Below are 14,243 nucleotides of genomic sequence, written 5' to 3'. Positions count from 1 at the left end.
ACACATTTGGCTATTGTGGAAAATTATAAGAGCTATAGTGGCTCTAGTTAGTCAAGTCTTTCAACCGAGTACAGTATGGTGTAATGGGAAAATCTTTTGAAACCTTTAGAGATACCAAGTATTGTAGAAATCACCAGATGTACAAGTACTTGTTTTTTAGTACTATATGGTGTGCTCTTTGTTACGCTACTGAAAAACTGTGTAGCTCAGCACCCATTTAGACTGAAGGGTGCTGGTGCTGATGCTGAGCTGTGCACAAATTGCAGGGTATCTGCAATAGTTTTCCAACAATCGCCTTTAGAAAGATGATTGTGTGGCTAGTAAAATGGATAAATGTCTTTGTTTTGTAAGCCGTTGGGCCGGATGGGAAAGTCAATCATCTAGTCATCTGATGACTGAACACCAGAAAATCTCAGCAGAGGGAAGAGGAAGGCATTTTGGTCAAACTTAACTCATCTGCACCTCTGTGTTAAAGCTTTCTGGCACTCAAGGTTTTGGGGGCAAATTCACCATGTGTCTGCTCCGTAAGTGGCTTGCTCAGCTGCGATTATACTTTGAACTAAGACGTTTTTCATCTCCTTGTAGGTTCCACTGGTTGCCACTCACTCCAACAAGAATGTACACCAGAAAACTGGGATTGCAGGCTGACCGAGAATATTTTCAGTTGGAGGGAAATAAGTTTCTCATCCTGGGTGGCTCGATGCACTACTTTCGTATTCCACGGGCGTACTGGGCTGATCGCATGTTGAAAATGAAAGCTTTAGGATTGAACACATTGACAACGTGAGTAATGTTCCTCGTACATATATATTATTTTAATTTGATTTATTATTGTCACATGTATTGGAATACAGTGAAAAGTATTGTTTCTTGCACGCTATACAGACAAAGGATGCCATTCATAGAGTCCATAGGAGAGAAGGAAAGGAGAGAGTGCAGGACATAAGAACATAAGAAATAGGAGCAGGAGTAGGCCATCTAGCCCCTCGAGCCTGCCCCGCCATTCAATAAGATAATGGCTGATCTGAAGTGGATCAGTTCCACTTACCCGCCTGATCCCTATAACCCCTAATTCCGTTACCGATCAGGAATCCATCTATCCGTGATTTAAACATATTCAACGAGGTAGCCTCCACCACTTCAGTGGGCAGAGAATTCCAGAGATTCACCACCCTCTGAGAGAAGAAGTTCCTCCTCAACTCTGTCCTAAACTGACCCCCCTTTATTTTGAGGCTGTGCCCTCTAGTTCTAGTTTCCTTTCTAAGTGGAAAGAATCTCTCCACCTCTACCCTATCCAGCCCCTTCATTATCTTATAGGTCTCTATAAGATCCCCCCTCAGCCTTCTAAATTCCAACGAATACAAACCCAATCTGCTCAGTCTCTCCTCATAATCAACACCCCTCATCTCTGGTATCAACCTGGTGATCCTTCTCTGCACTCCCTCCAAGGCCAATATATCCTTCTGCAAATAAGGGGACCAATACTGCACACAGTATTCCAGCTGCGGCCTCACCAATGCCCTGTACAGATGCAGCAAGACATCTCTGCTTTCATATTCTATCCCCCTTGCGATATAGGCCAACATCCCATTTGCCTTCTTGATCACCTGTTGCACCTGCAGACTGGGTTTTTGCGTCTCATGCACAAGGACCCCCAGGTCCCTCTGCACAGCAGCATGTTGTAATTTCTTTCCATTTAGATAATGATCTAATTTGTTAGTATTTCTTCCCTAAGTGAATAACCTTGCATTTGTTAACATTATACTCCATCTGCCAGATCCTCGCCCACTCACTCAGCCTGTCCAAATCTCTCTGCAGACCTTCTACGCCCTCCACACAATTCACTTTTCCACTTATCTTTGTGTCGTCTACAAACTTTGTTACCCTACACTCAGTCCCCTCTTCCAGATCGTCTATATAAATGGTAAATAGTTGAGGCCCCAGTACCGATCCCTGCGGCACGCCACTAGTTAACATCCGCCAACCAGAAAAGCACCCAGTTATTCCGACTCTCTGCTTCCTGTCGGATAGCCAATCCCCAATCCACGCTAACACCCTACTCCCAACTCCGTGTGACCCAATCTTCTTCAGCAACCTTTTGTGAGGCACCTTATCAAACTCCTTTTGGAAATCCAAAAACACCGCATCCACCGGTTCCCCTCCGTCAACCGCACTAGTCACATCTTCATAAAAATCCAACAAGTTCGTCAAGCACGACTTTCCCCTCATGAATCCATGCTGCGTCTGCTTAATCGAACCATTCTTATCCAGATGGCCTGCTATTTCTTCTTTAATAATGGATTCCAGCATTTTCCTAACTACAGACGTTAAGCTAACCGGCCTGTAGTTACCCGCCTTTTGTCTATTTCCTTTTTTAAACAGCGGCGTAACATTAGCCGTTTTCCAATCTGCCGGCACTACCCCAGAATACAACGAATTTTGATAAATAACCACTAACGCATCCGCTATTACCTCTGACATTTCTTTCAGTACCCTGGGATGCATTCCATCCGGGCCCGGGGACTTGTCCACCTTCAGTCCCGTTAGTCTACCAAGCACTGCCTCCCTGGTAACGTTAATTGTATTGAGTACCTCTCCTCCTACCAACCCTCTATCATTAATATTCGGTAAACTATTTGTGTCTTCCACCATGAAGAACGACACAAAAAACTTATTTAAAGTTTCAGCCATTTCCTCATTTCCCACTATTAAATCCCCCCTCTTGTCCCCCAAGGGTCCAACATTCACTCTTGCCACTCTATTCCTTTTTATATATTTGTAAAAGCTTTTACTATCATTTTTTATATTTAGAGTTCGCCTAGCTTCATAACCTATCTTTCCTTTCTTTATCGCTTTCTTAGTTGTTCTTTGTTGCTTCTTAAAGTTTTCCCAATCTTCCGATTCTCCACTATATAGAATATAGTGTTACAGTCACTGTGTAGAGAAAGATCAATTTAATATAAGATAGGTCCATTCAAAAGCCCGATAGCAGCAGGGAAGAAGCTGTTCTTGAGTCGGTCAGCACTTTTGTATCTTTTTCCTGATGGAAGAAGGTGGAAGAGAGTATGTCCAAGGTGGTTGGGGTACTTGACTATGCTGGCTACTTTTCCATGGTAGTGGGAAGTGTAGACTGAATCAATGGATGGGAGGCTGGTTTGCGTGATGGACTGGGCTATGTCCACAACCCTTTGTAGTTACTTGTGGTCCTGGTCAGAGCAGGAGCCGTACCAAGCTGTGATCCATCTGGGAAGGATGCTTTCTATGGTGCATCTGTAAAAACTGGTGAGAGTATATTATATGTATATTACATATATGTATAATATATATAATATAATATACTCTATACTCTATAATACTCTACTCTATAATATATTATACATACTCTAAAATCGGCCCCGCAGGTGGAGGAGGTGGTTAAGAAGGCGTATGGTGTGCTGGCCTTTATTAATCGAGGGATTGAGTTTAGGAGTCCGAGGATAATGATGCAGCTATATAAGACCCTCGTCAGACCCCACTTGGAGTACTGTGCTCAGTTCTGGTCGCCTCATTACAGGAAGGATGTGGAAAAGATTGAAAGGGTGCAGAGGAGATTTACAAGGATGTTGCCTGGATTGAGTGGCATGCCTTATGAGGATAGGCTGAGGGAGCTCGGTCTTTTCTCCTTGGAGAGACGTAGGATGAGAGAAGACCTAATAGAGGTATATAAGATGTTGAGAGGCATAGATCGGGTGGACTCTCAGAGGCTTTTTCCCAGGGTGGAAATGGCTGCTATGAGAGGACACAGGTTTAAGGTGCTGGGGTGTAGGTACAGGGGAAATGTTAGGGGGAAGTTTTTCTCACACACGGTGGTGGGCGAGTGGAATCGGCTGCCGTCAGTGGTGGTGGAGGCAAACACAATAGGGTCTTTTAAGAGACTCCTGGATGAGTACATGGGACTTAATAGGATGGAGGGTTATAGGTAGGCCTAAAAGGTAGGGATATGTTCGGCACAACTTGTGGGGCCGAAGGGCCTGTTTTGTGCTGTAGTTTTCTATCTATGTTTCTATATCTAAGTTTCTGTCTTTGTCACTTTTTTTCCATACTGCTTTTCTGTGACACTGAACTTGGGTTGAAATTGCTAAACCTAGTAAAGCTTTGTGGCCAGTTATTTCCTACAGACCTTTTAAGATTGATAGATTGTTAAGCAAAACAGCAGTTACATTTGTACAAGCTTAAAAGACCAGGTCAGAAATGGCCATGCTGCAGTTCTTGTCCACTGGTAGCTTGGGAATTTCATAGAATTATAGAAACCCTACAGTGCAGAAAGAGGCCATTGGGCCCGTCGAGTCTGTACCGACCTCAATCCCACCCGGGCCCTGCCCCCATATCCCTACATATTTACCCGCTAATCCCTCTAACCTGCGCATCTCAGGACACTAAGGGGCAATTTTAGCATGGCCAATCAACCTAACCCGCACATCTTTGGACTGTGGGAGGAAACCGGAGCACCCGGAGGAAACCCCCGCAGACATGAGGAGAATTGTGCAAACTCCACACAGACAGTGACCCAAGCCGGGAATCGAACCCAGGTCCCTGAAGTTGTTGAAGCAGCAGTGCTAACCACTGTGCCACCGTGCCGCCTACGTAATGCTCCCAAATTTGGGAGCGTTAATTGTGTAGTTTGACTGCAAGTACATTTTAGTTAACATTTCTTGCTGCTTTTATACAATATCAGTATGTGTTCTTATTACAGGTATGTACCATGGAATCTCCATGAACCACAGAAGGGCATATTTAATTTCAGGGACAATCTCGACCTTGAGTAAGTAAATGTTTGCTCCTTTTTTTAATTTTCCTTCATCTCAATAAAAACATTGATTTTATTTTCTAAGGCATGGTCACTTTCGCGAGACACGTAAGCATCGGTAGTGAATGTACACTAATGTATCACCACAGGAAATATTGTAATTAACTCTGTCCCTGTCCTCATCTAACCTCTGCATGAATTTCCCGCAAGGATTTCTGAATGGACTCCTGGGGCTATTCTCGTCTGGGTGTAGAGGCGAGTTTCTTTTGCGAACGGCCATGTTTTTGAGGTTCTTTTTTGGAGGAAATTCAACTTCCTCTGCACTCCCCACCCGTGCCATTTTCCTCTGACCATTTTTTGGTCGAGAATGCCAAGTGGGTAAAATGAACACCTGCCCCCGCTGAGATCCAGTTCCCCATTTTAAATGAGGATGAAAATCAGATTTCCTCCTGCATTCAATTTTCTTCTGGGGGCCCATTAAAAGTCAGCAGATTTGAGAGTTTGAAGAAAATAGAAAGCTTGCTGGGAATTGGAACATTCTGAAAATGTTTTCACATCTTCAAATATCACTATTTGGTGCTGTATTGTAATGTAGATGTCTTCACAGTAACTTCTTTGCAGTGTTAATGCAAGCCTACTTGTGGCACTAAATAAATTTAATGCATTGATTCATCATCGGGATCTGTCCAGCAAAGATAGGTTGACCCTTGCATTGATCAGCCTTGTATATTTGTTCAGATGAATTGCAGTCCTTTTCCAATGGAGAAAGCACTGCAATGCGGCGAAAAATGTTCCAAAATGCCCTGTCAGCTTGGGCTAGCGTCTTTTCCATCGTGGTTTAAATGGGTCTGGCTGATTTTAAAAAGAAAATGTGTTTTTGATGCTTTTGGTTTGACACTTGAAATAAATGTGCACTTGGGGAAGGGGGAGGAATCTAACCACCTGCTCCCTTACATAGATTGGGAGGCACTCTATTTAAATTAAAATGAGTAACTCCTGTGCTCCCTTTGCCAGAGACTGTTGTATTGTTCGGGCCACTGTGGCCACTTTCAGTGCTTGGCTGAGTTTCAGCTGTGAATATGTTTTCAGCATAGTAGATATTCTATTCGTCTGAGAATGCATGGCAGTGTCACAAGCTATAATAATAGATTGCGTCATTGTGGTTTCTGGTTTATTGACGCAAGCTAATAGAATTGCAAGTACCACAAGATATTTTTTCACGGCCAAGTGCATTTTCTTAAATCATTGATATGAAGGCTTATCTAATAAAAGGTCATAAGATATAAGAGCAGAATTAGGCCAGTTAACCCATTGAGTCTGCTCAGCCATTTGATCATGGCTGATATGCTCCTTATCCCCATTTTCCTGTCTTATTCCCATAACCCTTTAACCCATTACCAATTAAAAATCTGTCTAGCTCCTTAAATTTACTCTCTGTCCCAGCATCCACCGCTCTTTGGGGTAGTGAATTCCACAGATTCACAGCCCTTTGGGAGAATTAATTTCTCCACAACTCTGTTTTAAATTTGCTGCCCCTTATCCTAAGACTATGACCTCTCGTCCTAGAATGTCCCACAAGAGGGAACATCCACTCCACGTCCATTTTATCCATACCTTTTATCGACTTGTGTACCTCAATTTGATCTCCCCTGATGCTGAGAGGTTTATTTTTGTTTCCAAAGAAGAATGCAAAGTATTTCCCATTGATATTGCATAGGTTTTGAGGACTGTACATAGAATACACCTGGTAAGTGTCTATAGAGGATAGATGATGGGCATAGAAGTGGCCTGGAAGAAGTGGGTGGAGATGGTGAAGGTCTGGTTTAGGGAGCCTTTAAACACTTTTGGAAGCCTCGATACTATATTGAAGAACCAACGCAGGCTTTCAAACCAGCCCATTTCTGCACCCTCATGCCGCACGATCTCCAGAGTGGCTTGCAAACTGCACTGTCGTAAAAAGACAAAAATGGTGCACAAAATCATACGTTGGTTCTGCTGCGTCAGGCTTTTCTGCACCCAGGTGAAAATTTGGCCTGTTTTTTTAAAAAAAACTTCTTCATACCTAGGTAGTTGAACTCCATTTCAGTGCCCCAACCACCATCTCAGGTGAGGTTAGCCCAGACGGGCAATCAAATGAGCCACTGACTTGATTTGGTCGAACAATCCTTACCAACTAGCCATCGTTACTTAAATTAGGTGTGCGTACTTCTCATTATCTTATAGTCATAGTCCTAAATGACAGTGTGTGTTCTAGAGTAGTGTTTGGCTTAACACTCATTTGGATTTGTGAATGGACACAGTGCAATTGGTTAATGCAAAATCTAAATATACTCCAGTCTTATGCAAACTCTGTTTATAATATAACCAATTTGTTTGAGACACTGCAGTTCTTTTGTTTAGCGTGATGTATGGAATTGATATTTTAATTGGTCTCTATTAAGCACTCCAACTGATTTTCTTTATGACACTAAATCTGATTCTCGTGTAACATTATTTTTGGTTTGAGGTTTCTGACTTGCATTGAAACCTAACACCACGGTTAACAACCTCCAATCCAAAACTACGAATAAATCCACATAAGAAAACAATGTGCATATTTATAGTATCTTCGCTGATCTCAGGATGTACTATTACAAAAAAACAAGTACTTATGAAATGTCAGCAATGTTGTATTGTCGGGAAATATAAGTTGTGTTTATTTGTCTACTGTAGCGTGAAGTACATCTTTTCGATATATGGACATATCCCACTTATTTAGACACTATAGAATGAGTCACTGGTGAACGCAACTAGTGGAGTTCATTCATCTCTAAAGATAGCACTTTGGTCAAAAGGTTCAACCTAAATATTTTCTCTCACAGGGCGTATCTCAAATTGGCCAATGATTTGGATTTATGGGTCATTTTACGTCCCGGACCATACATCTGCTCGGAGTGGGACCTTGGTGGTTTACCCAGGTAAATGCAGCAGGAATCAGTCTCGGAACCACATGAAATCGGCATGTTTCAAATCGTCGGGATTAAAGGAGAAACTTAATGCAGCAATATAGTATATTACAATATCCATATAAAATCCTGATGGGACCGGACAGGCTAGATTCAGGAAGAATGTTCCTGATATTGGGGAAGTGCAGAACTAGGGATCACAGTCTAAGATTAAGGCATAAACCATTCAGGACTGACTTCTTCACTCAGAATTGTGAACCTGTGGAATTATCTACCACAGAAAGTTGTTGGGGCCAGTTTGTTAGATATGTTCGACAGGGAGCTGGGCGTGGTCCTTGTGGCTAAAGGGGCGTGGAGAGAAAGCTGGAGTGGGATACTGAAAGTGCATGATTGGTGATGCAGGCTCGCAGGGCCGAATGTCCTACTCCTGCATTATTTTCTGTTTCTATATCTGCCGAGCCTTTGCTCGCATTGCTGAAAAGAGCCTTATGATTCCAGCCATCGGTGTCCTTGCTTGGAGTTAGATTGAAAAATGGGGTATAGTGTGTTCCAGGATAAGAACATGTTGGGTTCAAATCACCGCCTAAACTGAGAAAGCAAAGCTTGAGCTGCTATAATTAAAATTTATCTCCGGCATGTCAATGTTGAAGATGAAACCGCAGCATGCCCCTATATTGAAATGTCGGGACTGTGTGCTAATCTTCACAAAGTATGGACATGATTAAATCAGGAGGGCTAGTAGAAAATTATAGTACTCATCCTCTCCTCAAAGTATTCACTAAACAGGCAGGAAACTCTTGCTTTTTAAAAAGTGTTAAAGCCATGACCTGTGGGTCAGTGATGAGAATAAAAGATATGTTGTAACCTCTGGGCAGGAGAGGTGTTGATCATGTATGATTAGAAAGAATCCTGGCTTTCACCACGATGATATGGCTGGCATCAAAAGATTTTCCCCCTTTTAACTCTTATATGATCAAGATATTCTATGATTAATTGTACTTTTTCTGTACTTTTAGTTGCATAAAGAAGCCATAACTTACATCAAAGTAGCAAAGTGTTTAATAGTCGATTATTATAAATTAAATACTAAATTCCCCTTATTTGCGGAAGGATATATTGGCCTCTGAGGGAGTGCAGAGAAGGTTCACCAGGTTGATACCAGAGATGAGGGGTGTTGATTATGAGGAGAGACTGAGCAGATTGGGTTTGTATTCGTTGGAATTTAGAAGGCTGAGGGGGGATCTTATAGAGACCTATAAGATAATGAAGGGGCTGGATAGGGTAGAGATGGAGAGATTCTTTCCACTTAGAAAGGAAACTAGAACTAGAGGGCACAGCCTCAAAATAAAGGGGGGTCAGTTTAGGACAGAGTTGAGGAGGAACTTCTTCTCTCAGAGGGTGGTGAATCTCTGGAATTCTCTGCCCACTGAAGTGGTGGAGGCTACCTCGTTGAATATGTTTAAATCACGGATAGATGGATTCCTGATCGGTAAGGGAATTAGGGGTTATGGGGATCAGGTGGGTAAGTGGAACTGATCCACTTCAGATCAGCCATTATCTTATTGAATGGCGGGGCAGGCTCGAGGGGCTAGATGGCCTACTCCTGCTCCTATTTCTTATGTTCTTATTAATCTATAAATATGTATGTGATGCACTGAAAATCAGTGGTGATCATATTAAATCATAAAGCATGGATCATGGAACTATTAAAGGATAAAGTTTGGGTTGGGGGGGAAAAACATGGTTTTAATCATTTTCTGCTGGGAAACCCACAGTGGGGGTGCGCAGTCTGCAGGGCCGGAAGATCCCACCTTTGAACTGCTGTAAGATCTTGCCCATAGAGTCTGCTTGTTGGTTAAGTTTAAATCACACTGCAGAGATTTTTTAAAATGAACCAGTTAAACGTGCTTTGTGTCAAGGGGTGGCACAGTGGTTAGCATTGCTGCCTCACAGCGCCAGGGACATGGTTTGATTCCCGGCTTGGGTCACTGTCGGGGTTTCCTCCGGGTGCTCCAGTTTCCTCACAGCCAGAAAGACGGGTTGGTTAGGTGTATTGGCCATGCTGAATTCTCACTCAGTGTACCTGAATAGGGGCCAGAGTGTGGTGACTAGGGGATTTTCACACTAGCTCCATTGCAGTGTTAATGTAGGCCTACTTGTGACACTAATAAACTTTAAAGTTTTATCACCGTCATCTCATTAATTGCAGAATACAATGGCCATACAACTTCCACGGGCTGATTTCTCCGGGCTTTGTACATAGTAAGTTGCAACCCAGTGTAATCTTTAAGTGAAGTGAGAAGGCAGCGGATAATTGAACAAGAGCGAGTGGACATAATTCAGTTTCTATTTTGAATCAATGCATTCAGCTCATTTTTATATATCCACCATAAATTCCTAAATCCATATATATATAATTGGAAGTGACTCTGTAAACTTGTCTCAATTGTATTTCACCCTGTTGTCAGTGGCGGCTCTGCAGTACCTTCACTGGGAACAGAGTGTGTGTAATTTATGTGTAATAGTTTACAAAGGTACTTCACTATAAATTATTATGCCCACATTATCATGGAAAATGTTGAAACAAAGAGCACATAAACCTAAGGCTAGTAATATATAGGGTGTATCTTTCCAATAAACTTTTACATCGGTGTACAGTTCTGATATTTTCTATCAACCTTCTTTCAACCAGGCTGAATAAAAAGGCTGTGGGGAGTTTGCACATTCTCCCCATGTCTGCGTGGGTTTCCTCCCACACACCAACGATGTGCAGGTTAGGTGGATTGGCCATTATAAATGTGTGGGGCTGAAGGGATGGAGCGGGGAAGTGGGCCTGGGCGGGATACTCCTGAGTCAGTCTGGACTTGATAGGCCAAATGGCCTCTTCAGCACTGTAGAGATTCTTTGAAATACATCCTTGCAAATTTAGAATCTATTGAGGCTACGTGCATATGGGACGCAAAGTTTTTCTGATCACGGTTTTAGCTAAGTTGCTGCTTGTTAAGTGCACAGGAGATTTTTACACCACTCTAACCAGTGTAAATAAAACAGTCAAATTTCACTCAGCACAGTTCCGCTTCATTCGGAGATTGGCATGTGCAAATAAATACCTTTTAAATTTCCACATATAGGACGGGATTCTCCAGTCTTGACCGTGTGCAGGACCTGTTGTGAGCGAGAACAGAGCATTTGGTATTCTATGACAGAAGATTGCGACCATAGTTATGTAGTGTGGTGGTCTGCACAATATATTGAGAGTATTTGCCCATACGAGGAGAGTGCACACATGGTTTACAAGTGCACTGATATCTAGGTTTACTGTAAAATTGATACCCACGACCAATGCTCCATCTGAAGTTTAGTTATTGTGCGCTGCCAGTCTTTTTTCATTTTGAGATCTCGTCATCAGTTTTTTTTTGTGCACATGGGCGGAATGTTTCCATGTTCTGTACAGAGTGCTGGGCTGAGGCAAAAAGACAAACGTGCAAATCGCAGGCTGCACAGCTGGCTTTTCTCGCCACATTCTCTGCAGGATAAAATCGGCAAGTGTGGCCCCCGCTGTCACGATGGCAGGGCCAGAAAAAGTTGGGAGTCCCGAGATCGGGACACCTTTTTATAAAGGGTGTCCAATCTTTGATAGAAAAAGCAGGAACCCCTCCCCCTCTCCCTCCCCCTCCTCTTGAACAGGGGAGCAAGAGGAACAACCCCCCCCTACCCCTTCCCCCACCGAATAGAGCTGTTGAGAGGGGACTTCCTTGGCATGGGTGAAGTGCCAGGGTACTCCCCGGCCATGCCCTCTTGCCGTAGGGGCCATTCCTACCTGTGTGCCCCTCCCGGCCGGTTCCCTCCACCTGGTTTTCGTTTTTAAAAACTTGTGTGGGGGTTACGTGCAGCGGGGAAGCCCTTTAATTAGATTGTCATTGTTACATCACTGGTGGTGGCGGGGACAATCGAAAAATGAGATTTGACCGGCGAGATTCTCGTTTTCCATCTCTCCTGATATTTTCCACCTATATCACCATCGCTGCTCACAGTGAAAGTGGGTGCAAAATCTCGGCAATGGTACTGATCATGGAGCAAGGATAACTTTCAGGCCACTATGGGAACATTGCTTGTAACATATTGCGATCAGGGGAGTTGGTGGCATAGTGGTATTGTGAATGGACTAGTGATCCAGGGTAAGATCTGGGGGCCAGAGTTCAAATCCCACCACAGCAGATGGTGAAATTTGAATTGAATAAAATTCTGGAATCACAAGTCTAGTGATGACCACGAAACCATTGTCGATCGTCATAAAAACCCATCTGGTTCACTAATGTCCTTTAGAGAAGGAAATCTGCTGTCCTTAGCTGGTCTGGCCTACACGTGACTCCAGATCCCCAGCAATGTGGTTGACTCTTAATTGCCTCTGAAATGAAAGGTAGTTAGGGATGGGCAATAAACACGATGCCCCATCCTGTGAATAAATAAAAAAATGCCTACATGCTTTCTACAAGGCATACACCACTCGTATCCTGAATTAGCCCACCAGTGTGGGATTACAAGACGATACAGATAATTTAGTTGCGCTGTGGTGGCCGGTGTTGTAAGAAGTCTCACAACATCAGGTTAAAGTCCAACAGGTTTATTTGATAGCACAAGCTTTCGGGGACTTGCTCCTTCTTCTGGTGAGTGAAGAGTTGTGTTCACAAACAGGACATACGTAGACACAGACTCAATTTACAAGATAATGGTTGGAATGTGAGTCTTTACAGGTAATCAAGTCTTAAAGGTACAGACAATGTGAGTGGAGAGAGGGTTAAGCACAGGTTAAAGAGGTGTGTATTGTCTCCAGCCAAGGCAGTTAGTGAGATTTTGTAAGCCCAGGCAAGTCGTGGGGGATTACAGATAGTGTGACATGAACCCAAGATCCCGGTTGAGGCCGTCCTCGTGTGTGGAACTTGGCTATCAGGTTTTGCTTGGCGATTCTGCATTGTCGTGAAGGCCGCCTTGGAGAACACTTACCCGAAGATCAGAGGTTGAATGCCCGCGACTGCTGAAATGTTCCTCGACAGGAAGAGAACACTCCTGCCTGGTGATTGTCGAGCGGTGTTCACTCATCCGTTGTCATAACGTTTGCATGGTCTTGCCAATGTACCGTGCCTCGGGACATCCTTTCCTGCAATGTATCAGGTAGACAACTTCGGCCGAGTCACAAGAGTATGTGGATGGTGTTCTCGTGAGATGATGTCACACTACCTGTAACCCCCACGACTTGCCTGGGCTTGCAATATCTCACTGTCCTGGCTGGAGACAATACACATCTCTTTAACCTGTGCTTAACTCCCTCTCCACTCACATTGTCTGTACCTGTAAAGACTTGATTACCTGTAAAGACTCGCATTCCAACCATTATCTTGTAAATTGAGTCTGTGTCTATGTATGCCCTGTTTGTGAACACAACTCTTCACTCACCTGAGGAAGGAGGCACTCTCCGAAAGCTTGTGCTACCAAATAAACTTGTTAAACCGTAACCTGGTGTTGTGAGACTTCTTACTGTGCTTATTCCAGTCCAACGCCGGCATCTCCACATCGTGACTTGTGTTGCCATTAACTAAGCCTTCACAAAAATGACTGAAAGAACTTCATGTCCAGCACCAGTTATTAAAATCTGAGTCTTAAAAAAAATTTTCAAGAGTCGAAAACAACCTAGACCTTGAGTGGTTACTTAACCTTTTAATGTATTAACCTCAATTGGAATGTTCTACAGGACATTTACCATGCTCACCATGTTTGATTCATATTGACTACAAGGCAGTAATAAGTCTTTTCCAGTTGATTAATACGGGGAGTATGTTGCTTCTTCATTCTGAAAATATTAAAGCTTAGGAAAATGATGGTTAATTAATTCCAATTAAATTGTAGTTTGTTTATTCCTTTAGTTGGTTGCTGAGAGACAAGAACATGAAACTGCGCACAACTTACGCCGGGTTCACTGATGCAGTCGATAATTTTTTTGATCAATTGATTCCTAAAGTTATCCCCTTTCAGGTGAGTCTGACCCGTTCGTTAGTTCACTAGGAACTTCATGACTAAGAAATACTATTTTATGTTGTAGACTTTATGGGTCTCTCCATTGTTTGGACTTGTCAAACTGACATTCTAGCTGCCAGCTTTTGTTCTGATCCAGACATTTGTGATTTGCAACCCCATTGGACTTCAGCACTAAACATCCTTTTTACTGCGGACAATGTACGTCACTGATCTAGTTGGTCCCCCACAGCCTTTGTTGATTTGATTTATTATTCACATTTTAGTGTAAAGTTTATTTATTAGTCACAAGGCTTACATTAACACTGCCATGAAGTTACTGTGAAATTCCCCTAGTACATGTATTAGTATATAGTGAAAAGTATTGTTTCTTGTGCGCTATACAGACAAAGCATGCCGTACATAGAGAAAGAAAGGCGAGTGAGTACAGAATGTAGTGTTACAGTCATAGCTAAGGTGTAGAGAAAGATCGAATTAATGCA

The 14,243-nt window shown here is 43.0% G+C and overlaps 1 protein-coding gene across 1 annotated transcript in view; it reads left to right on the top strand.

Annotated features, from left to right (window-relative positions):
• The window catches only part of LOC144479862 (beta-galactosidase-1-like protein 2), a 75,274-nt gene that overhangs the window by 25,342 nt on the left and 35,689 nt on the right, over nt 1-14,243 (top strand). The window contains exons 2-5 of the mRNA XM_078198873.1: nt 586-783; nt 4,733-4,801; nt 7,648-7,743; nt 13,653-13,761. Of these exons, the coding sequence (XP_078054999.1) occupies nt 586-783; nt 4,733-4,801; nt 7,648-7,743; nt 13,653-13,761 (472 nt within the window). The remainder of the gene's footprint in view (nt 1-585; nt 784-4,732; nt 4,802-7,647; nt 7,744-13,652; nt 13,762-14,243) is intronic.

This window comes from Mustelus asterias, chromosome 27 (assembly GCF_964213995.1).
Source record: "Mustelus asterias chromosome 27, sMusAst1.hap1.1, whole genome shotgun sequence".
Classification (NCBI taxonomy): domain Eukaryota; kingdom Metazoa; phylum Chordata; class Chondrichthyes; order Carcharhiniformes; family Triakidae; genus Mustelus; species Mustelus asterias.
The sequence above is the reverse complement of the archived record's forward strand: the minus strand, read 5'-3'. Positions and strand labels throughout refer to the sequence as shown.